The 23,843-nt window shown below is 42.1% G+C and overlaps 2 protein-coding genes across 12 annotated transcripts; one reads left to right on the top strand and one right to left on the bottom strand.

Moving 5' to 3' along the window:
- Window positions 1-1,056: 1,056 nt before the first annotated feature.
- PAK1IP1 (PAK1 interacting protein 1) lies at window positions 1,057-10,466 on the bottom strand. The gene is made up of 10 exons (XM_081014937.1): window positions 10,249-10,466; window positions 8,725-8,887; window positions 8,047-8,167; window positions 6,821-6,895; window positions 6,560-6,612; window positions 4,972-5,117; window positions 4,790-4,887; window positions 4,374-4,473; window positions 2,066-2,192; window positions 1,057-1,468 (listed from the first exon to the last, which is right to left on the bottom strand). The coding sequence occupies exons 1-10, from the start codon at window positions 10,309-10,311 to the stop codon at window positions 1,314-1,316; spliced, it is 1,101 nt and encodes a 366-aa protein (XP_080871063.1). The 5' UTR covers window positions 10,312-10,466; the 3' UTR covers window positions 1,057-1,313.
- Window positions 10,467-10,498: 32 nt separating this feature from the next.
- Window positions 10,499-22,590, top strand: LOC308482012 (tRNA selenocysteine 1-associated protein 1). Of its 11 annotated transcripts, none has more exons than XM_081014961.1 (10): window positions 10,499-10,634; window positions 12,176-12,344; window positions 13,400-13,465; window positions 14,412-14,488; window positions 14,584-14,705; window positions 16,814-16,990; window positions 17,913-18,032; window positions 18,558-18,954; window positions 19,768-19,810; window positions 22,207-22,590. In XM_081014961.1, exons 4-10 carry the CDS (start codon window positions 14,459-14,461, stop codon window positions 22,341-22,343), a joined length of 1,026 nt encoding a protein of 341 aa, XP_080871087.1. In that variant the 5' UTR covers window positions 10,499-10,634; window positions 12,176-12,344; window positions 13,400-13,465; window positions 14,412-14,458; the 3' UTR covers window positions 22,344-22,590. The 11 variants fall into 11 exon arrangements, with proteins under 11 accessions (XP_080871087.1, XP_080871085.1, XP_080871084.1 ...); XM_081014959.1 differs by having other exon boundaries at window positions 14,581-14,705; XM_081014958.1 differs by having other exon boundaries at window positions 14,296-14,488; window positions 14,581-14,705.
- Window positions 22,591-23,843: the final 1,253 nt, after the last annotated feature.

The following is a 23,843-nucleotide window of genomic DNA, read 5'->3' as shown; positions in this document are numbered from 1 at the left end:
TAAGAATAGGAAGTTGGTTGCTGCACTACTGTTGCAATCAAAGTAAAACAGAAAAGAATCCCAATAGGCCATTACATTTATGCGAGAAGATTCTAGTTCTGTCCATAGTGCAACCCTATGCCTTTGTACTCAAAGTACTTTGTACTCACTGTCATCAAAAGGTCTAGTAGGAAGCAAAATATGCCAGTGGGGAGTCAGTGGGATTGCTCCCAAGTTGAATTGGAAGAGTCAGGGTGTGGTACGGCTGCCATATGGGGAATTTCCGAAAGGCAGCGCTTTGTCCTGAATCTATGAAATATTGCAACCCTAGGGTGTGGGTGTGTTAACCTGACTTCTAATTGCCAAGGAGAGGGCGGAGGAGCTGCCTCTATGGCGAGAGCATGAATGACACTCACAAATGTATCTCCAGTATGATTGGTGGGCATTCAGTGGTTTTGCTTTTTTATATTGCACTGTGGTCTAAACCACTGAGCCTCTAGGGCTTGCCGATCAGAAGGTTGGCGGTTTGAATCCCTGCAATGGGGTGAGCTCCTGTTGCTCAGTCCCAGCTCCTGCCAACCTAGCAGTTCGAAAGCACACCAAAAAGTGCAAGTAGATAAATAGGTACCACTCCAGTGGGAAGGTAAACGGCGTTTCTGTGCGCTGCTCTGGTTTTGGTGTTCCGTTGCGCCAGAAGCAGCTTAGTCATGCTGGCCACATGACCTGGAAAAACTGTCTGCGGACAAATGCCGGCTCCCTCGGCCTGTAAAGCGATATCAGCGCCGCAACTCCAGAGTCATCTGCGACTGGACTTAACTCTCAGGGGTCCTTTACCTTTTTACTTATTGTGCTTCTCTCCTGTTTGTAATTTGTATTAATATTCTGCTTATACTTTGGGAGCCTTTGGGCAAAAAAGCATTATATAAATGAACCACAAAATAACTTCATCGTAACTAACGTGGCATGTTGAATCCAAGCATATCACCCTATAGTAATAATTTAAAACTATTTTCATACTAGGAAGATTTCTGTACTTGTTCTTCCAAAACTTACAAATTCAACCACTACAATAGAACGTTTCAGGTGTTTTATATAAAATATTTATTTAACAACATAAAATGTTTCCTCCTCTGTAAAAACATTTGGCCATAGGATCTGGAAATGCTCCCAGCTTAAATAAAAATGGTTCCTTTCTATAAATATTAACAGATCAAATTGCCATGAATGCATAGCCATAATATTGCAATTAAATAAAAAATTGTGCCGGAAATGAAGTGTACAGTGGTTGGTGGCAATTTATTATAGGATTAGAATTGCAAATGGTAGTGACATATTCACTTTAATTTCTGCATTATCTTTTTCTTCTTCTGCTGTACACCAGCCGATTTTCCTTTCTTGAGGGTTTCTTGGCCACCACCCTCTGATGACTTATCACACTCAGCCCAACCAATTTTCTTTTTCTTTATCAATGGTTGCTCCTCTTCATGCGCTGAAACAAAATGAAGTTATTCATTGTTAAATTTAAAGATGTAATGCTTTAAATACACTGGAAAGTATTCAAGTGTGTCCCTCTACACATGGAAGGCTCCTTCTTCCAGGGGAGGCTTCCACGAACGGAAGGCAGAGAGAGAATATTTTCACAAATTTCTCCTGCAGCTACCCACATCCATTCCAAAGGTTCCCCTACTTCTCTAGAACTGCAGAGGAAAAGAGAAAACAGTCCCAAACACTAACTACTTACAGAAGCATCTCTGGGGCAAAGATGAATGGAGGGACAAACTGGAGTCAACTCTACATTTTACAAAATAACCAGTTGTTGTTTTTTTGTTGAATGTATGAACAGCAACCTCCATGACCACCCTTGTCTAAATAATAACTTGAATCAAACTATCATTGGACTTGTGCATTTTTCAACTCTGCAGAGAGAACTGGTTTGATGAGAGCCAAAATCACTTGTCCCCAAAACGTTGTAAACATACTTTATGGTAGGATCTGGTTAATATAGATCAACCCTTTTTTAAACAAGTCATTGCTGTATTACCTATAGCTGAAAACTTAACAGAAGTCCAGGAAAGCTTTATGATACCTTGAGAAGATGTTGTGGCTTCATTGGGGATCTTCTTGGTTTCTGAACCTCTTTTGTGCCAAACTGCTAAACAGGTAAGCCTGGCCTTAGTATTGACTTCACACAGCAATGACGGGGAATTATTAATCTGAAGGGAGGGGAAAAGAAATGGTTAATGTAAATCCCAGAAACCATGTTGTTCTGTAGCAGCAACGGAGAAAACTCCAAGTGCTTAAGTCTTAATTCCTGGCATCTCTAGGTAGGACTGAGAGTGAATCCTGTCTGGAATTTTGGGAGAGCTGCTGCCAAGCAGTGCACATTAGACCCTATTAAGCAACATGGACCAATGGGCTGACTAACTATAAGGAATCTTCCATATGTTCCCGTAGGTTGAATCCGCACCCTGTGAAACTAACAGCAAAATAACTCTTCAAACAAACCAAGATAGGATGGTCACAACTTGGATGGCCAGATAAAAAAAGAGAAGAGCTTACACCAATAATATTTGTATTGATGACGGAATTTCAGAAGATGTAGCTTACCTGCTGAAATGCCCTCTTCTACACAACTCTTAAAGGTGTAAAAGCTGTGTCTTCTCTTTTCACTTGGCTGCCATAGGCACACCTGTAACATAATCCTAGCTGTGTTTACTCAGAAGTACACTTCCCACTGACGTCACGGCTAGCTGAGATTGTGGCTATTAAACACCAATGAAATACCGTATTTTTCGCCCTATAGGACGCACTTTTTCCCCCTTCAAAAATGAAGGGGAAATGTGTGTGCGTCCTATGGGGCGAATACAGGCTTCGTGCCGGGCTGCGGAGGGTTGCGCAGAGCTGCCTGCACTCCTGGGCGGTGCGCAGCTCTGCGCAACCTTCGGGACTACAACTCCTATAATCTCTGACCATTGGTCATATTGGCTTGGACAAATGGGAGCTGGAGTCTCAGAGCAGTTGGAGGTTGCAAGTTGCAAGTTACAAGTCATGGCTTCACCCAAAGAATCCTGGGAACTGTAGTTTGGTAAAGGTGCTGAGAATTGTTAGGCGACCCATATTCCCCTCACAGAATGACAATCCCCAGAACAGTTGAATGCTTAATTCCTTTTTCCCTGGGAACTCCAGGTATTGTTGCATTATATTACTATTTAGATAGAGTCTTTCAGTTTTTTAAAAAAATTAAGGCGAGTAACAAAGAATAATCTAAGATATAATCTAAGTCAAATCCCTTATGAATACACAGTGGAAGTGAGGAACAGGTTTAAGGATTTAGATTTGGTGGACAGAGTGCCTGAAGAACTATGGATGGAGGCAGCAACGAAAACCATCCCAATGAAAAGGAAATGCAAGAAAGCAAAGTGGCTGTCCAACGAGGCCTTACAAATAGCGGGGGAGAGAAGGCAAGCAAAATGCGAGGGAGATAGTGAAAGATACTGGAAATTGAATGCAGATTTCCAAAAAATAGCAAGGAGAGACAAGAAGGCCTTCTTAAACGAGCAATGCAAAGAAACAGAGGAAAACAACAGAATGGGGAAAACCAGAGATCTGTTCAAGAAAATTGGAGATATGAAAGGAACATTTCGTACAAAGATTACCATAATAAAAGACAAAAGTGGAAAGGACCTAACAGAAGCAGAAGAAATCAAGAAGATGTGGCAAGAATATACAGAGGAACTATACCAGAAAGAAATGGATGTCTCGTACACCCCAGGTAGTGTGGTTGCTGACCTTGAGCCAGACATCCTGGAGAGTGAAGTCAAATGGGCCTTAGAAAGCACTGCAAATAACAAGGCCAGTGGAAGTGATGGTATTCCAGCTGAACTATTTAAAATTTTAAACGATGATGCTGTTAAGGTGCTACACTCAATATGCCAGCAAATTTGGAAAACTCAGCAAACCCGGAGGGTTGCGCAGAGCTGACTGCACTCCCGGGCGGCGCACAACTCTCTGCAACCTTCGGGAGCCCGGTGCGGCTTCGCGCTGGGCGCGCAGAGCTGCCTGCACTCCGAAGCCTGGGGCGCGCTAAGGAGCGCTCCTGGGCTTCGCGCAGCTCTCCGCAAGCCTGGGGAGACCGGCGCAGCTCCCTAGGCTTGCGGATAGCAGGCTGTTTTGGGGGCTGGGGTCAGGGGAAGCTTGGGCTTCCCCCGCGCCAGCCCCGTGCCTGGGGGGGAAATAATTTTTTTTTCTTTATTCCCCCCCCCCCCAAAAAATACTAGGTGCGTCCTATGGGGCGGTGCGTCCTACAGGGCGAAAAATACGGTAAGTTAGGACTGCACTTCTTGGAATTTAGGATTCAACCATGAATGGTGCACTTAGCTTTGTAATATACAAACCTTCTCAAGATCAAGACTCCACATCTTAAGGTATCCATCGCTGGATGCAGTCACCAGAATATGTAAGCCTTCCATTTCAAAAGTGTAGATCTCTTTTACTCTATGGATCAATAGTTGGTATGAAATATCCCAATAAAATCGGTAAAAATTAAACAGCAGCAAGCACTAAGAAAACTGGCGATAGGACACAATTCAGCCCTATTTAACCACTTAAAGTACTACTGGTTTAAACACATGCATTCTTCCATGTTAAAATCAGTAAAAAAAATTGAAGTGCTAAACTATGGCACATTCATAATGAAAATACAAAACAAGAATCCAAAGAGAAAAAATTAAAAACTGACTATTATATACTCCTAAAAGTTGAGCCAAAGCATGCATAATATCCTTTCTATTATGTTTCAGAAATAAAATACCTTTTTTCATGAGCTTTAAATTCACAAAGGCACTTTTGAGATTCACAATTAAATAACCGTACAAATTCTTCATCTCCTGCAATAGCAAGTATGGAATCCTGAAAGAAAAGGTGAAGAAAACATAAATCAGATTTAATTTATTTAAAATGCTTTACTTACTTTAACACTGCATTACTACTTACTGTAAGAAACTTTACTGAAGATATTCTCTTTTCTGCAACAATGGTGCCAGAAATAGAAGCAGTTTCAAGGTTGTATATATCCACTTTGTTAGCTATAACTACCACGTATACCTCACCACTGGGTGACCATTTAACAAGATGCGCATCTACGTTAAGAGGAAAAATGATACAGATTTTATAAAATATTAATTTCAAATAGACACCAAATAATCACTTTACTGCAAACAAAATAAGGAAATCTAAGATGGAATCTACACACATATAGAAAACATTCAGAAAATGTTTTTTTTAAAGTGTTTTTAAAAATACAAATAATTTTCCATAAGGCTCACCATCGCCATAAAGTGTCACATTGTATACTGCACTTAAAACACATTTAAAATGTTTTATTTGCAGCTGTAAACAGTGGTACCTTGGTCTGCAACAGTTTTGGATTACAACCATGTCAAACCCAGAAGTGTGTGTCCCTTTTTTTGGATTACAACCCATTTTTTTGGAGGCCCCATTGGCGAAAGTGCGCCTTGGGTTACAACCTGTTTCGGTTTATATCCAGACCTCCGGAATGGATTATGGTTGTAAACCAAGGTACCACTGTAGCTGAGTCCTAATACTGAATGTTATCAGCAATCTAAGCCAAATAGAGAAATGAAACATCTTGGACATTGTTAAGCTACTGACCCCCCTCCTAGTTCCCTTCTGAATATTGCTAGAACATCTCTCTTAGACAAAGATTCTTTTCAAATGTGATGCTCTACAAATACTTATTCACAGTACGAAACATTACATATACCCCACTATGTAAAATTTTTGCCTTGTTTTTACGTCTTTTAAAAGAATGTTGGCTATAAAGATATAAAAAAGGCAAATATATTAGTTATCTATAAACCAAAGTTTCCTTAATGATTCTGCTTTGGAAAACATGTAGCCAGTGGTGTTCCTTGTGTTCAAGGAAGGCTCTCATCCAGCAGAGGCTTCTGTCAAGGAGATGATTTCCTGCAGGACCCCATTTCATCTCCCATGCTGTCCGAAGGATCCTAAGACCTTCTGAAGATTTAGGTGGTGTGCTGGGGAGCATGGTTTAACTATTTTGCCTTCATAGATGCCACCAGTGCAAAGACATTAGAAGCACTCCTAACAGAAAAACCAAATCCTAGCTATGCTGAAGAGAAAGAGGCATGAAGCAAGAAAGACTGCTTGGAGGCACTCAACAGGTAACTCCAGAATATAGGAGACTAAGAACTTGAGAGCCATTAACATAGATTGATAGGGGCTTTGAAGGGCTCAGAGGAGAGATAGGACTCAGGATGGGAATGATGTTTCTGCCAGGAACAATTGCTCGCAAGAAGGCTGGTGACTTATAATAGCGTTCAATGTGATCTTGAGGCAATGGAGATTATGAGGCACTGGGGACATTGAAACATTTGTGTAAAAAATAGAGATTCTCAGAGTTTTCAGGGCTGTATCACAAATCCAAGGACACAATAACTGTGGACACTGAACTAAAAAATGAGACACACATGGTATTTGGCAATGCACGGACATTTCTATAATTACAGAATACGACAAAATGCAAAGGGGATATACTCACTTTGTTTTATATTTTTTATGAATGCAGATCTTCCTTCTACAAGGTTCCATGTTCTGAAAAACAAGATGCTTAATAAACATATTTCGGAGGGAAGAATTAACCAGTTTTAAAAAATGAACAATTTAATGTTTTTCCCCCCTCTGGGACTTCTTTTTGAATTTGTATCACTTGTTAATTGCTTTGAGTTTACAGAAAAGAAGAATCTAAAGTTTTAAATAAAACTAAAATGAATGTTTCTGAAGTTGCAAACTTCCGACTCACCTTAACGTCTTGTCTGTTCCTACTGACAAAGCTAACGTCCCAGAAGGATGAATAGAAAAAGATGTCACATGTCCCCTGATAAAAGAGGAAATGAAAGTCAAGATTCATTACTCCCGCCAACTCACTAGCAATAATAATTAAATGTTGCCCATGAATTAAGGCCGTCTTTTGCATCCTGCCATTAGGAACTATATTTGTGGGGGTGACGTGCGGGGATATCTTTTCTGTAGTGGCACCCTGGCTTTTGAACCCCCTGCCCCCTGCAATCCAGTTGGCAATTTCACTGTTATTCAAGTACTGGCTTAAAACACGGCATGACTTCACAGGCTTCTGAAAACTAATGCTAACTATCAGCTGAGAGATGGTGGATATATTGTGTTTTTATATATATTCTTGGGGGGGGGGTGTTATATATTGATATTATTATTTTTAGTTTGACTGTTATCCACCCTGAGATCTTTTTGATTAAGAGTGAGATACAAACAGCTTAAAAAACAAGAAGCTCCCAACTCTGATGTATCCAGATTCTACAACCTTGGGAAATAGTATCAGTGACAGTTCAGACTAGAGCAGGGACTGTCAACCTGGTCCCTATCGCCCACTAGTGGGCGTTTCAGGACTCTAGGTGGGCGGTAGGGGGTTCTAAAGAACAAACTGAATCCTCCTTCCATCGAGCACTGGTGGGCAGTAAGGAAATCTTCCCATCAAGAAAGATGCATTAGTGGGTCATAGGTATAAAAAGGTTGACTACCCCTGGAGCACCCTCAGTTGTTACACTTCAGTGGAGTACTTGAACTCCCTAATTGAAAAACCTGACCCTACTGCGTTTTCTTAGTTGTTTAGGTGAGTTTGGGGGCAGTAACAAACTTAGGCTGTCTTGGTTGTTGCTTGATTCTGATACTATTTTTCTGATAAGTTGTTTCATAACGATATTTTACAACTGTTTTATGCTGCATTCTCTGCTTACCGCACACGTGTGATAAATATATAGGCTTGTAAACAGCTTCAAGAAACCCTCCAGAACAGCATGGGATGTAGTTTCTGCAAGGTGTTCCTATCCAATTTCCACCACCCACCATAGCCTTCCGTACCATGCCATTTTGGATTCTTTGGAAAAGTTGTTTTGGAATGGTTGCAGGGGAAGAGAGCATAAGAAAGCTTCTTGTGCAACTCTGAAATTAAGCCATACACTTTCTTTAAAAGAAGAAGAAGAAAACAATACTTACTTGTGTGCCTTAATGGACTTTAAGCACTCCCATCTTTTTGTGTTCCAAATGCATATTAAACCATCCTCAGCTCCACTCAATAGATGTGAACTTCCATAGAATTCCAAGCAGGTTACAGTGCCTGAAAACCCATGCAAATCAGTTACATTTAATGTATCTTGAACTAAAACATGTCTTCTACATTTCAAAATGATAATTTTGAAGCATAGCAGATTTAGATATGCCCTGCAAAACTGCACATGCTAAATTATGTTTGGAAGCTTATGGCTATCATTTGCTGTATAGGAGCCCTGCAGTTCTCAGTACCACTTTGAATTAGAGTCCACTGAAATCCATGAAAATTATTTCTGTGTATGCTGCTTAGAATTGGAAACAAACCCTTGAAATAAGGTTGGCACGTGCATTTTACCATGTGCTGGATTAAAGGCTGTGCCCTTGATCCAGAATCCCACAGGCACTTCAACATGCACATGGGGCACCTGCTGGAGCTGGCTTCCCTTTTTATTAATACTACAGAAGTGAATCAGGAAGCCTCTATGCTTGCAACCTCTGGATCAGGGCAAATATTTGTAAGCTTCTTCATATATTTCTGTACTTAAGTCATGCTCAGAACCAACTCCCACTAACATATCTCAAACCCAATCCCTGCAACTAATACAAGAATGATAAGCCCCTTACCATCGTGTTGCATTAGTGCCCCATGTTCTACTTTCTTTTTCATGTCGTAGATTTGTATGGTTTCATCCTTGCTGCCAGTGACTACATATCTGTCATTCACAGCTACTGTGGACAGTGAAGCAGTGTGAGCATGGTGGGTGAAATCAGGAAGAGCTGACCAGTTCTGAAGATGAAACATAAAAGAACAATTGTTATTTGCTAATGATATCCCAATTTTTAAAACAGAAAAAGGGAACTAATCTTCAGAGGGCGTGATGCAGCTAATCCTATTCATCAACAAGTTCCATGAAAGCAATGGAATTATAGGAGTGACAAACTGTCATAGTTCTAAAAGGGACTTAGCTAGGATGAAATAAAAAAATTCCTTCCTGTAGCACCTTAAAGACCAACTAAGTTAGTTCTTGGTATAAGCTTTCGTGTGCATGCACACTTCTTCAGATACCTGAAGAAGTGTGCATCTGAAGAAGTGTGCATGCACACGAAAGCTTATACCAAGAACTAACTTAGTTGGTCTTTAAGGTGCTACAGGAAGGAATTTTTTTATTTCGACTATGGCAGACCAACACGGCTACCCATCTGTAACCGTTAGCTAGGATGAACTGTGTTGGGATCAAGACCAGAATGTGCACAGAGCACACAAAACATTCCATGTTCAATCAAGGAAATGTCTGCAAAATTTGTTGCAATCGAAATTTGTCATAATCTCTACCTCACAGACTTGATGTGAGGATAAATGGGGATGCCGCCTTGATCTCATTTAGTTGGAGGAAAGTGGGGAATAACTGACCCTCCAAGTGTCCCTATTTTTGAAGGGAGAGTCCTGGATTTACAGAAATCATCCCGGATTCTGATTTGATCCTGGAATGTCCTGCTTTTCCTCAGGACGTCTCTGTTTTCATTGGAGAAACGTTGGATGGTATGGAGTTATCAAGACCCCGGAGCCATCTGAAGGCTGTAGAGGTAAGTATTTAAATATTTAGTATTTTATTTTGTTCCTATAGATGTTGGAAGCCACCCAGAATGGCTGGGGCAGCCCAGTCAGATGGGCGGGGCATAAACAACAACACCACCAGAATAGGACATCCCTAAATGTTGGAGGATTTGATAGCTCAGCCGGTAGAGCACGAAGCTGTTAAGCTCAGGGTCGTGGGTTCGAATCCCACGTCGGGCAAAAGTATTCCTGCATTGCAAGGGGGTTGGACTAGATGACCCTCGTGGTTCCTCCCATGGGCGGGAGGAAGACGCCCTTTCCTCGCCACCACCTCTCGGCAACATTCGAACCCACGAGGGAGCTGCGCGTGGCTAATGCCGCGAAGGCTTCTGGGAAGGAAGCCTTTGAGCAAGACGAGGCGAGCCAGCGAAGCTCCCCCGTGACCCTCGTGCGCGTCGCATCTCGCGTGGCGTGCGTCGCGCATGCGGCCCTCGCGCTGTAAGTGCACAGCGCGCCACTTTTTGCTCTTTCCAACCCCGCCCCCCGCTTTCGTTTGGTTTTTTTTTTTTTTTTTATTTAAATACAGTTCTTACCTCACCCGGCTGTATCGCGAACCCGAAGAGTACCTGTTCGTAGCAGCCCCCTAACAGCTCCATTTCTCAGCCTTTCGGCGGCACCTAATGACGCGGAGGTCCTTAATAGCTGTGCGGCGTGGGGTTGTCTATTTCTCCCGCCTGATCAGGAGCCGGAAGACTGTGCCTCCCGCGTGCGCCGCGGCCCTCACTGACTGGCGCTTCCCGTTCGACTTCCTCGTATGGGGGGCGGGAAGAGCGGCCGGACGTAAAACAAACAGGCAGTCACCGGGGCAGCCTTGGGCGGAAGTCGTCGGGAGAAGAAGGAAAAAGGCGGGGCGGCGGCGGAAGGGAGCGTTGCGACATCCGAACTCCTCGTTATGGCGGCTCTCAGGAAGGCCGGAGACGTTAGTATCGGAGGGGCTGAGGGAGCGCGGGTGGCGCTGGCGGGTGGCGAGCGGGCGCTTCTCATTCCTTAACGGCCTCACTCCGGCGCTTCCGGGGGTGGTTTTCAGGCTCCCCCGGCTCTTCTCGTGGAGTTTCTCCAGCCCCGCCCCTGTGAGGAGGCCTCGGCGCGTGCGGGAGACTCGCTTCTCCCGCCCGCTCGCTCGCTGTCGGGTTGGCCCCTCGCAAGGGGCTGCGCAATCCTCCTGGGCCTGCTTAGTCCAGGCTGTGCCGCTTGCGACTGACACCTGAACCTTGGGGGCCCGTTGGATCGGGCTTTCTGCAAAGGCTCAGCCCAAGGCTTTCGTTTTAGACGTAGCCCGGTTGCACTTTTGAGCGTCTCTAGGGGAAAGTGAGCCGCGTTGGATTAATGGGACTTTAAAAAGCCCCAGCAGGCGGGTCTAGAATTGAAATGTAAAGCACCTTCCCCCCCCCCCCCCGTTTTAAACTCTTAAAACTCAAGGAAGACAGAGACGCCTTCTAGATAGTCAGATATATTTTGCTAAACATACAGTTCTAGGCGAAATCAAATTTTCAGTTGAAAAACGAAGGACCTGGTAAGGTGGTTTTTTGATTTTTTTAAAATCACAGTACTGTATTACACAGGCATATTTCTATTGGGAAACACAACTTTTTGCCGCCGCCCCCCTCCGCTTGAACATCTGTTACAGAAAATGCGAGAACTACTTTATTTTGGATTTTTCAGATTTGAAAATTTGAAAGTGTCTTTTTCAGAAATTATTTTCTGTTTTATATTTTGCCCAAACTACTAGGGTGCAATCAAAATCTGTTAAACTCTTTATAAGTGTTTTTCACCTTCCTCCATGTGCCCCCTCAAATCTTGCTCTGAAATTAAACCATGGAATTAAGTTCCTGCAGCCTATTGTGATGGCCACCAACCTGGATGCCTTTAAAAGAGGATTAGACAATTCATGGAGGGATAAGGCTATCAATAGCAATGAACCAAATTAGCTTTGTTCTTTTTCTACTGTCGGTGCCAGTTCTGCGAATTGTTGTGCTCAGGTCCTGCTTTCAGGCTTCCCATGAACACCTGACTGTTCTCTGTAAGGACAGAATGCTGAACTAAGTGATCATTTGGTCTGATCCAACAGGGTTTTTATTTTCTTATGAGAGGAAAGTGAAGTTCTGTTGCATTAACAGAAATTCATCTCACTCATGTGCAGATATAATGGGATGCAACACTTGGGGTTTCTCACTTACCTAGGGAATGTATTCTTCTAAAAATTTATGTAAATACATGCTATGAGCATGATCCTTGAGTGTAAGAATTATGTGGTGTGCTTTGTGTTTGGAAAAGTATCACGGAAACAAGTTTTGATGATTTCATTGAGACTTAATCCAGTTTAGTATACTCTCACCAAAGATTTGTAATACCAGTACAAAACAGCAAAAAGGCTCCCAGTTCTCCCTTCGGTCAAAATAAGTCCTATTGCTATGAAACTGTTATCATGTGTCTCTAATTCTTTCTTTCCTTGTATTGTAGTGAAAACATAGGTTTAGCAATTGTGGAGGAAGAAAGTACCAAAAATAGTTGTGAATTCATAAGATACTTGGAACCCGAAATACATTGGATGACACCCTACTTTGGTACTCTCCATCTTCTGCATCCAGAGTTATTTTTATTTGGCAGTTTGTGTAGTAGACAGTGACAGGTAAGTTGAAATTATTCAGCTTGAAGAACTAGTTGTAGAACATGTTATTTGCATGTCTTTAAAGATGTTATGTCTGTCAGCAATCTTGTAAGTAGAGCAATATATTAGCTTCCTGAATGCATATTTTACATTACATTTTGCATTGCTAATCTACAGATTTGATGTGCTCTTGTACCTTGGGAACAAAGTTACCGTTACAGTTTGACATAGAATATAGTACTTCCAAACTAATTTTGTCTTAATGTAGACACTGCACATAAAGGGATAATTTATAACAATATTGCTTTGGTTAATTTGGTAAACACAGCATTTTTAAAAGATAAAGTGCACAGCATACCCTAAAAAAGGGGCATGTATTTTTCTTTAATTTTCAGGTTGGGAGGAGACTATACCCATGTAGAGTTGCATTCATCTTGAAGCAACAAGTTTGCATCTTAGGGATGCTTCTTAATCTGGTACTTCTGTTAGACACTCGTGGGTTTGGTGGGTTTTCTCTAACTAGTATACTAGCTGTGTCCTCACCAGGAAGAGTCAAACTAGGCCTCATTCATGATTTTGTATTTTATTAATTGTAGTTTTATTATGAGTTTCCTTAAATACACTATAGTGTTGAAAGTTGGTAGAGAAATTATTAATTTCATAAAATTAATAAACCTTAAGTGTTGTGGTAAACTACTCATTTCAAAAAAAGTATACTCTTCCATCAAATTGTTTTTCAATGTCAAGGCCAAGAAATACAAAATCTAAACAAATTGGGTGATATTCTAACAGTGTCCATCTGCCAGCAAAAATTAGCTTCCACTTTCCAGTGTGACTTCGTCCGCTCCTCCCTGTTCACGTGTCTGGAAAATCTGTTCCAGAAGTTGATGAACTTGGATTTGAATTTCACCTGTACCTACTATTATTCTTGGTCACTGTTATATTCCTCAAGGAAGGAATGCCACAAAATCTAAGTAGTCATTAGGTTACATTTGCAGCAGTCCTGCAATTAAAGGCAGATTATTTTTCATTTAAAAAAACCTTACACATTTCTTTTCTTTTTTTATAAAAAACAGAGCACCGAAAAGAGCAGCCGCAGCGTATTTTTCTTCTGAAGATAATTTTTAACAATGGCTAGCCAGGTAAGACCATTTTATGAGAATGACACCACATTCATAGCTCCTTAGGGGAAGACATTAGCCATGGTCAGAGCCATTGGCAAATGTCAAACTTAAGCAAGGATTTCTGGGGGAGGAGTGGCGGTGGTGGTGGGTTTTAGCCCTATGCTTTCCTCAGATGAATTTCTGACAGATTGTTCTCCCCTGCTGTGGAATCCTTAATCACGTCAACTGAAGCAGCTTGGGGGCAGAACAAGGAGATTTGCTTTCTGCACTGTTGCACAGTGAGATCTTGTGGTGGGACTTTCCTATAACACACACTATTTAGGATGCCTGAACTGGTGCGCTAGAAGTGAAATGATACCATCCATGTAAGTAAACCTTAAATGAAAATGTTTAATCTCTATCCCGATGGTGAGGGATGGTGAGGGATATTGCCTTTGTTATCTGGTCGACTGCCGCCTCCTTCCCTTTTCCTTCCCATATAACTGCCTCTGCTGGTTTCTTTTTTTGGATGTGGCTTTTTTTTTCACTTGCATGTTGCTAGTGTAAAAACTTGACGTAAGCTCCTTTGGCTGCGCTTTAGATTCAGTCTACCCCAGACAGTTGCCCTGAGATAGTGGCCAATACCTGGCAGTGTTGATCAATATCTCAGAGAAGAGCCCAAGACCCCTTTTAGGTTAAAAATAATAATTGGTGACCTGGCCCTGCATCTCATACACTGGACCTCTTCCTGCTGTAGCGTCTCTGGGCAAGTCTTGGAGAGATCTAAAGCAGGGTCCTGTTGTAAAAGCAAGTCTTAAATTTCATGCTTGGTCAGCCTCTAATGGTTAACTTTTTTTTTTTAAATTAAGGAAACCGAGGGGAGTCAAAATGTTGGCGTGAAAAGCAGTTACTCCTATAGCCAGCTTGACCAAGTCAGGGGAATATGGCTTTTCATACAATCCTTTGGCTCTGTTATTTTTGCCAGGCATTTTCCCCAGAGGCTGCTTTCCCTCATGGGAGGCGGAGGGAGAGATGGGACCCCAGGCTTCTGTCAAGGGAAAGGTGAATATGGGGAAATCACCAAGGTGGTGATCGGGAGAGGGAGGGAGGCATTTAATTGAGATGAAATACTGTATAACTGTTTTTCATTCTAGCAGGATACAGTGGGAAAGGCCAAAAAAGAAAGCCTGCCTCTGTGGTGGAGATCCCCCCACAAAAAACGGAAGAAAAAGAGTAAAGCAAGAGCAGGAAGACCAGATTTTACTAGTATTCCAAGCAGGTGAAGAAACCTTGAAACTGACAAGAAAAAAGCCGGCTCTTGTCCATATAATAATATTTAAATCAAATAGCACGAAATTAACAAAAAAACCCTCATTAGGCTGTTCTGAAAAAAAATATTTTGTAAAGTTAAATAAAGAAATAAGCCAGTTTTAATGGAGCTGTTTATTTAGTAGCTTTCAAAGGCCCAGTGGATATGAACTTGTAATTAAAGTGAAACAAGTTAAAAGGCTTCAGGCAACGGTTCCAAGACTATCGGGAGAATTCTGTGTTCAGCATGAAAGCTGATACGTCTGATGATAGACATCCAGAATATACACAAGTATTGTACCCTGTTGGTTTGTTCCCTGCTTCTCAAAAGGTTTTCTGATTATGCTTTCTCAGTGTCATTTGAGATCTGCTTTATCTTTTGTACCATGTTTACCTTTTGATGCTTAAGGTTTTACCATGTACTGTATTCATCTTGGAGGGCACATGTTGAATAAAATCACAACAGCCATCTCAATGGCTAGAAAGGCAGTAAACGTATCTTGGCACTACAAAGCATTAATAGCATTACACTTTGGATATAAATTTGAAGCCCACCTCACCGCGGGATATAGACAAGCCCCATTCATTTCCACAAATTCAGTTTTATTTTTAATGAGGTCATAGAACAAGAGAGAATCTGGTCTGTAATTAGAGCCAAACTACCTTATGATAGTATTGTCCACAGTTAGTTAAATACTTGCAACTGGTGTCCATTTGTCAGGATAACTATCTATAAAGCTACTTGAAGGTTCTTTCATACTTAGCTTTTGACTAATATATGTAGGTACGATATATGTAGAGTGTCTTGGCATTCTCTGATAAATGTTGCTGGAAAAAGGGCTGCGCAATTTTTTTTTGAATATGCCCCACTTGCTCAAAGCAACTCATGCTGAATATTACAGCATTTGGGGGAGTTGTTTGCCTGATCCATGCTTGCTAATGTTTATGATATTTCCGTCATGCTCATTCTCCCTATTTCTTGCTTCAGTTTAAACCATTCTAAACTGGGAATATAAATGTAGAGTTTAGGATTAGAGTTCTAGAGCTAGAAGAAGCAGAATCATAGGTCCATCTTTTTGCTGCTTATGCAAGATTTCCTAGATATCAGCCCTCTTTACATATTACCCAGCTAGAGAATATGAAAGGCGCTTGCAGAGCAAAAGGCTCCAAATGATTCAAGCCACAGCTATGGGAGAAGGCAACAGTAATAACAAAATAGATAAAATTAATAACTAGTTTGAGCTGCAGAAAACTTGCTTAATTTTAGTTCTTTTCTGCATCACTTGAATATATGCCTCTGCTTGGCCATATAAGTTGAATCACATTATTTTGTAAGCTTGATGTCTCTTGATGGCAGTGAGGTAACAGTGAAGAAAATAAAGGGCTGGATTTAATTGCCCCTTCTGGTAGTGGAAGCCAGTGCAAGGACTCCCATTAGTGTAACATGGCTGCTCCCCCGTGCCTTCCCTAAATCCTCTCTGGAGGGTCTGGAGAACCCCCAGAACAGCACACGGCAGGAGGATAGTGTAGCTTGCCCAACAAAACACATATAAATGCTTGTGCTGACAACATTCTGTTTGGTGCTAGAGTGAATTTCACCCAAAATATTGACTATTTTCTCTCATGGACGCTAGCAGGGTTGCTTTGGACTAAGCTTTGAGAACTGCTATCTTGACTCCGTAAGCAGAGAAGGCTAATAAAAACCCACAAGCTGCTTAAAAGTACTGATTAACTTTATTTTGGAGGAGGCAATTGTCCTCTTTCATGGATTTAATATTTTTCACTTGGGTGGTTTGGAAAGATGGTTGTGCTGGGGGAGCAGCCTCTCGGACAGTTTGGTCTGAAGCAGAGTTTCAGAAAAATGGTTTGAGGATTGTTGCTCAGACATGATCAAGATAATTGCTTCTGTGCATGGTGCCTGTGAATGCACCATGGACAAGGACAAACAAGTATTGGCTGGATCAATCCTAGGTAGGTATTTGAGTGGCATACACTCTGGAAAGTAACCTAGTGGATACAGGGCCCTGAGGCATTTACTGCAAGACGACTAATTGTATTTTTTCTTTCAATTTCTTACAGGCCAGAATTTCCAAGGCAAGAATTTGTTAGGCCAGAATTTACAAGGCCAGAATTTGCAATATTTGTAGGAGAGTTAACTCCCGAGGTGGATGATTTCTTGCTCTATGACTACTTTTTCAAAAGGTATCCATCTTCTGTAGACTGCAAAGTGGCCACAGATCTGCTGGGATATTCCAGGTAACTTATTACAGAACAAAAAGCATTGGTAGTAAGAAACAGTGTACAACTGAGGCACTCAAAAGCTTTACTTAGTGAGCTCTGCACATCAAGAAACAAATGTGGATTCTCCAATAAGAAGAGAGAAGATAGACTAATGGTGTTCAGTTTTCTCATAGTGTGAACCTGGTATCTCAATCGAAAAGTAGCATGTTTGGGAGGGAAATTCAGAGCTGCAGTGCTTAGTGACTGCTTACACTTACATAGAGAGGTCTGCTGTAGTTTGAGAAACCTGATAGGATCCAGATTTAATACGTCATAGCTCTATATGATCATGTAACAAACGAGAGTAGTTTCTTGACCTATTTATGGAGTTGCATATCTTAAGTGCACATGTTGCATTTAATAAGGAAAGGAAGATAACATTAATCAAAATCAAGTGTAAGGAGAATGGTAAGATGTCTCCAGTTTACAGGTACCAAAGAGAAGTAGTCTGCAGCTAACATTTTTTGGAATGGAATTTATTTGACTGACCACTGGAAATCAAGGAGTCCACCAGTGATGCAGTAACAAAATTTTTGGGTGTCATTTCATGACCAGTGACTTACTTAGATAATATTGAACTTAGTAAGCATGAAGATCCTATGAAAAAACATGATTGTTAGAGGCTAAGTAATTTCAGTTTATCCTGGTGTTAGGGTTTGATAAAATTTGAAAGAAATAGCATTCTGATTTATTTCGTCAAACCCTAACACCCTAACAAATCATTCTGAAAAAGATTCCTGGGGGGATATCCCAGAAGAGTGGTCAGAACACCCAAGGGAAGAAATGGTAAACTTGATGAGTTGCAGCACTAAATTGCTGAATTGAATATTAATAGAATGTTTTCTGTTTCTTTGCGAGTGTTAGAACATGTACTAACATGTGTATTAAAACTATTTAGGGGTTATGGCTTTGTCCGATTTTCTGAAGAAGGTGATATGATGAGAGCATTGCAAGATTGTCAGAATGCGCCTGGTCTAGGTGGAAAACGAATCCGATTGACTTTAGGAATTTCTAAAAGGTAACTCATGAAATTTACTAATCTCTTACAAACACATCATTTGCATATGATTACTTTGGAGCCTAGGGTTATTTTTGTTTTGTTTTTGCATAATTGTCAACATCTTTGTGCTTTTCTTTCTAATAATCAGCATAATTATTACCACATAAACAGGCCATGATTCATTCTTTCTTCTTCTTCTTCTTCTTCTTGAAGTATTTTCAGGGTTTCCGCTTGCACAATAGGACGTTCCCCCTTTTTCTCCCTCTGTGTACACCATGCACCTTTCCCAAATCTGTTCCTGTAAGTTGGAGGAACCCCAGTACAAATTGGGGGCATGGGGAATTAGGAGGGAGAGAATGTTCCATTGCGCTAGGAAAAATCCTTGAACAGATGGCAGGAGAGACCTAGCACTATGATTCGACCCTGTATTCAGGTTAACTTTTTCTAGGGAATGTGGTTTTTGCTAGACTTTCCATGGCATGATTGGTTTTATTTCATGCTTTAGATAACTTGTACTCTTTTTTTTTTTGCCTTGTGTTTTAGATTGAAAGCAGAATTTCAGCGGTACCAGCCCTATAGTTATAATGATTATTATCAAGACTATCAAAACTACTATCGCCAGTATAATTATGAGAGAAATGAACGCTTTGATCGCTATGAACGTCCTGACCGTTTTGAACGAGGTAACCGTTTTGGGGACCGTTTTCCTGAACGTTACCCTGAACAATTTGGGGACCGTTTTCCTGAACGTTATGCTGAGCGCTTTGGTTCCCGTTTTGCCGACCGCTACGGTGACTACCCTGAATATGGAGAATATAATGCTGAATATGGAGATTATAATGCTGAATATAATGACTACAACTACAGCTATGCATCTTACGAAAGGATGCAACCGAGTGGAAATATGGGACAGCAAGCTATGAATCCAGCTGTATTTCAGGTATCCACTTGAGCATACTTACATGCTTTTTTACAAGGTCATTGGTAGAAATAATGGCTATATACCTTAAATATGGCTGTTGGGTGCTTTTAAACATCTGTCAACACAATGGTATCTCTGGATGCAAACGGGATCCGTTCCGGAGCCCCGTTCGCATCCTGAGCAGAACGCAACCCATGTCTGCACGTGTGTGGGTCGCAATTCGCCGCTTCTGCACGTGCACGTGACGTCATTTTGAGCGTCTGCGCATGCACGAGCGGTGAAACCCGGAAGTAACTTCCGGATCGCCACGGAATGCAACCTGAAGTATATTTAACCCGAGGTATGATTGTAATTGTAAACTTGTGCTGTTTTAAAACACACACAGTGAGAGGGCTGGCTGAACTAGGTCTAGGCTTTAAGAACTTTTGTAACCAATCGTATAGAGGTTTACTATGAAGTACTGTCCAGTTCAGTGAGACTTGGTCCCAAGCCATATAGGATTATAGCTATACTGTATTCATGGATCATGTTTCTGTTTGATTCATTTCTTTAACTGATTGTCCTTATTTAACATGAGTAAGATTCAGATGAGACAAGCCCTTGGAGTTTGTTCACCATTATACTGAAATGCAATAAACTCAAAATATAGCTCAGCTCAGTTGCATTAAATCGCTAACTTTATGTGACTTTAAAGTAAAAAGGGAGGTGGAGGAAGAAGCTGAGGATCAGGTTACAATGTTTATAGCAATTGTGCTTTAACGCTTCCTTTTTCAAAAATAGCAGATAGATGTTTTTTCTTTAGATAAATGATTCATGTTTTTCCTCCCCCAGGAGACCTCTGCTATGGTTATGAATGACGATCTAATAACAGAAGGTAATTTTGATATTGTTAGTACATGCAAGTGGACTTTGATGCTCATCTTAGTTAGGCAAGATCCAACATTGTGTCAGCAGTTGCAATGGAATTCTTCTTCCTTATCTCCCTCTGCAGCCCCTGTACCCCAAGTCTGCTCCAGAGGGTCCCTCAACCCTCAAGCAGATTTCAGGGGTATGCAGGGGTGTGTGGAGGAAGGGTAAGTCTCACTGTAAGTGGAAATAACAATTGGATGTTGCCCCCCCCCTTTTTTTCATTCTGCAAAATGTACTGCTCTCCAAAGAAAATATCTGAAATGTTGTTTTACAGCAGGGGTGGGAAACTCCCGTGAATCAAAGTGGTCCTTTAGGCCAGGGGTTGGCAAACTACGGTTCAGGGACCAGATGCGGCCTCCCCAGGCTCGTAAATCCAGCCTGCAGACCCTGCCGCCCACCCAGTCAGTCCTCACACACTGCAGACGTCTTGCTGTGCGGGGACTGACTTCAGCAACGCTGGCATGGCTTCTGGGCGGGCGGCGACACGGGCGCATCTTCAGATTGGCTGCAGGAAGTTCCTGCAGCCAATCCGAAGCCTTGCCGCCTGCGCACTGAGGTAAACCCGATGTGGTCATGGACAGAGAGGCTGGCGCTGCACCTGGTGCCCTGCTTGGCGCTGCTGCTGCTGGCGAGCTCGGCAGCTGCGCTGGAGGGCGAGCTGCATGCCACCTACCCGGTGCTCTGCATGCGTGGCCTGCCCACCGACCTGGCCTTGGACGACGGGCCACAACGCATGGCGCACACTGCCTGGGAGCTCCACAGAGACAGGCCGATGGAGCAGCTGCCGCTTGTCAACAACGTCAGTGAGCGGCCATTGCCGAGACGCGCTCCTGAGCGCGTGCAGAGTACGTTCCTCCTCTAGGTCCGGAGGCAGCTGCGGAACCGGCTTGCAGGGTATTTATATTTTTCAAAATACAGTCCGGCCCCCCACAAAGTCCGAGGGACAGTGGACCGGCCCCCTGATGAAAAAGTTTGCTGACCCCTGCTTTAGGCCCTTGGCCTTGGGAATTTCCGAGGCTGTGTACTATCCTTGAGTGTTTTTTGCCTGGTTGCAATGTGTCCTTGAACTACGGTGATGTCTCTTGCTTATCTGGCCACAGGATGGAGAGATGTGTGATGAGCATGGGAACCTCTGGCTTTTGCAAAGCTGGAAAGTAGTGTACTGTAGTGTCATATTTATTACTCCATCGCCATTGTTTGCCTTTTGCCATGCTAGCACTATTTAGTCCCAGGAAGGTTATCCTTGAGGGAATGCAGCCCTCAGATTGAAACAGATTCCCCACTCCAGTGTGATAAGCACAATCCTTTGCATTCATGCTTTGAAATAAGTTTAACAGAGCTTGTTCCAGGTAGGCTTGTATAGCACTGCAGCCAAGCTTTGTTGGAAATTTACTGAATATGAGCATCATAAAAATAAGATTGCATGCAGTATAGAATTTTTCTCCAGCAATGTAGCTACTGCAGGATACAACATAATATGCAATGTCTCCTTCTTTATATACCGTATTTTTCGCCCTATAGGACACACCTTTTCCCCTCCAAAAATGAAGGGGAAATCTGTGTGCGTCCTATGGGGCGAATGCAGGCTTTCGCTGAAGCTTGGAGAGCGAGAGGGGTCAGTGCGCACCGACCCCTCTCGCTCTCCAGGCTTCAGGAAGCTATCAGCAAGCCTGGGGAGCCCGCGGGAGTTCCCGCAGGTCTCCGTAGGCTGCGGATAGCAGCCTGCTGCCCGGAGCGCGGGGTGCACTGAAGCAGAGCGCCCCGCGCTTCGGGCAGATATCCGCAAGCCTGGGGAGCCTGCGGGAGTTCCCTCAGGGCTCCCTAGGCTGCGGATAGCAGCCTGCTGCCCGGAGCGCGGGGCGCGCTGAAGCAGAGCGCCCCGCGCTTTGGGCAGATATCCGCAACCTGCTGCCCGGAGCGCGGGGTGCGCTGAAGCCGCGGCTGGGGGGGGGGGATAATTTTTTTATCCCCCCCCCAAAAAAAACTAGGTGCGTCCTATAGGGCGAAAAATACGGTAACTTTGTTTAAAAGTATTCTAGTGTACATGTGGAAGCCCACTGCTATTTTAAAGATGATCTCTGAATTTTGTTCAGTGTCAAGAAAGCCCTGTTTATCCCTTTTATGAAATAACATAACACAAATTACACAAAAGTCATTAATAACTAGAGAATCTGAAAATTAAACTCTTTAAAAATCATTTTATGGAGCTTTTGATAAGAATGCATTCTGTACTTTAAGCTGTTCTGTAAAAAATGAACAGAAGAAAATGGACAGAGAACACTATTTTCCAAAGTCCCCCCCCCCATATAGTAGCTGTTTTACTTGATTCCTTGCTCACTGATGTTTTGTTTGCTTAAACAGATCCACAGCTCAACATAGACGTTCACAGAATGAACAGAGAATTTATGGTGAGAAGTGAAGAACTCTTTGACACACTTATGAGCTGTCATTGGCAACCTCTGGATACAGTCACTTCTGAGATCCCTACTGCTTTCTAAAAGTGTCTTATGTTAACACCATAGCATGACTATTATGACCAAGGTGCTAAATTGACATTTCTTCAACATTTCTTTGGATCCTAAGTTTTTAAGCACGGTGTTGGATTTTGTTTTGCTATGCTTTGATGGCCTTTGTCATTTTGTTCATCACTCGGTATCTTGAAATCATGTAAATATTCTGGAAATGTAAAGAGTTAGTCTAAAGATAGACTTGCTTATGTAAATAATAAAACTTTGTTTCTGCAAACATGTCAGTTGGAACCTGTCATTACCTTACTAAGTATGTGATCTAGTTTCCAAAATGTAGGGTTGGGGCTTCTGTGGGTGTGGTCCCTTTACCTGGCTGGTCAAGACTGGTGACAGTGCTGAACTAGATGGACCTTAGGTCTTTGATTTATTTTGTTGCTGTTGTGTAGTTTGCATAATCTTTCCTAATGATGTAAGGAAATGCATTATTTGTTGAGTAAGAACAAAGGGCAGTGTAGTCCCATACTGTCTCCAGGGTGGCTGGCCAGATTCTAGGGCAAAATTTACAAACAGGTCCTGATGGAGATAACTGTTGCCCCTTAGTCCACATACTAACCAGAGTTGGGCTGCCTTTTCAACATGAAAATCCCATTGGCTAGCTGATACAGTTTTAAACGAACCTTCGTGATTTCACCATTCATTCAAGAGTAAGCAGTTGTGTGTTTGTGGAAGTGAATCTGCCAGTAAAGATCAAAAGCAAAGGGATGAAAAAAATATTCACATTACAGGTCCTTACCTTAGGAGTAAGACTACTTTATTCTTATTGTGAGAATGTGAGATTTGAGTGGAGCAGTTTTCCTTGTTCCTCTGCAAAAATACAAAGTGACACTGTTCCTGAGGCCATACTGATCAACTTGTTTTGGAGATTGTGCTCATTATACAAAGCACCTTTCCCCCCCCCCCAAAAAAAAAAAATATTGTGTGCAAATGCCACATATCGAAGCAGGCTGGAATTTATTTTTTCTTTTTAAGTGTTTCAGAGGGATAATGAATATTTTATAATAAGGATTGAGGAAGATGTAGCCCTGGCCAGAATAACTGGTGAGTCCAACAGCTGGAGGAACATAGGTTCCCCATTCAAGATCTAAGTTATTATTGGCTTCATACAACTCTTCCATACAACTCTTACAACACCTCTGACTTTTGCAATGTGAGGGAGATGATTGAATTTAATTAACTGGTAGGCATTTATGCTAATAGGTGTCCATAGTGTTACTTGCCCGTGTGTAATGTTAAATGTGTAGTTGACTTAGAAAAATCTGCATTGCTGCATATCCTTAGTTAAAGTGTATAATGAAAGTACTTTCTGCTCCATGTCATGGTTGTAACTCTGCTTACAGTGGAAATTGACAAGCCATAAACATGCAGAGGATTGGGCTACATACACGTTTCAGTGCAATCCTATGCATCTCATGTTCCCTTATGATTTACTTCCAGCAACTATCAATAACCAATCCTAACTCGTTAGTTTTG

This window comes from Podarcis pityusensis (genome assembly GCF_964106645.2).
Source record: "Podarcis pityusensis genome assembly, chromosome: 7".
NCBI lineage: Eukaryota > Metazoa > Chordata > Lepidosauria > Squamata > Lacertidae > Podarcis > Podarcis pityusensis.
The sequence above is the reverse complement of the archived record's forward strand: the minus strand, read 5'-3'. Positions and strand labels throughout refer to the sequence as shown.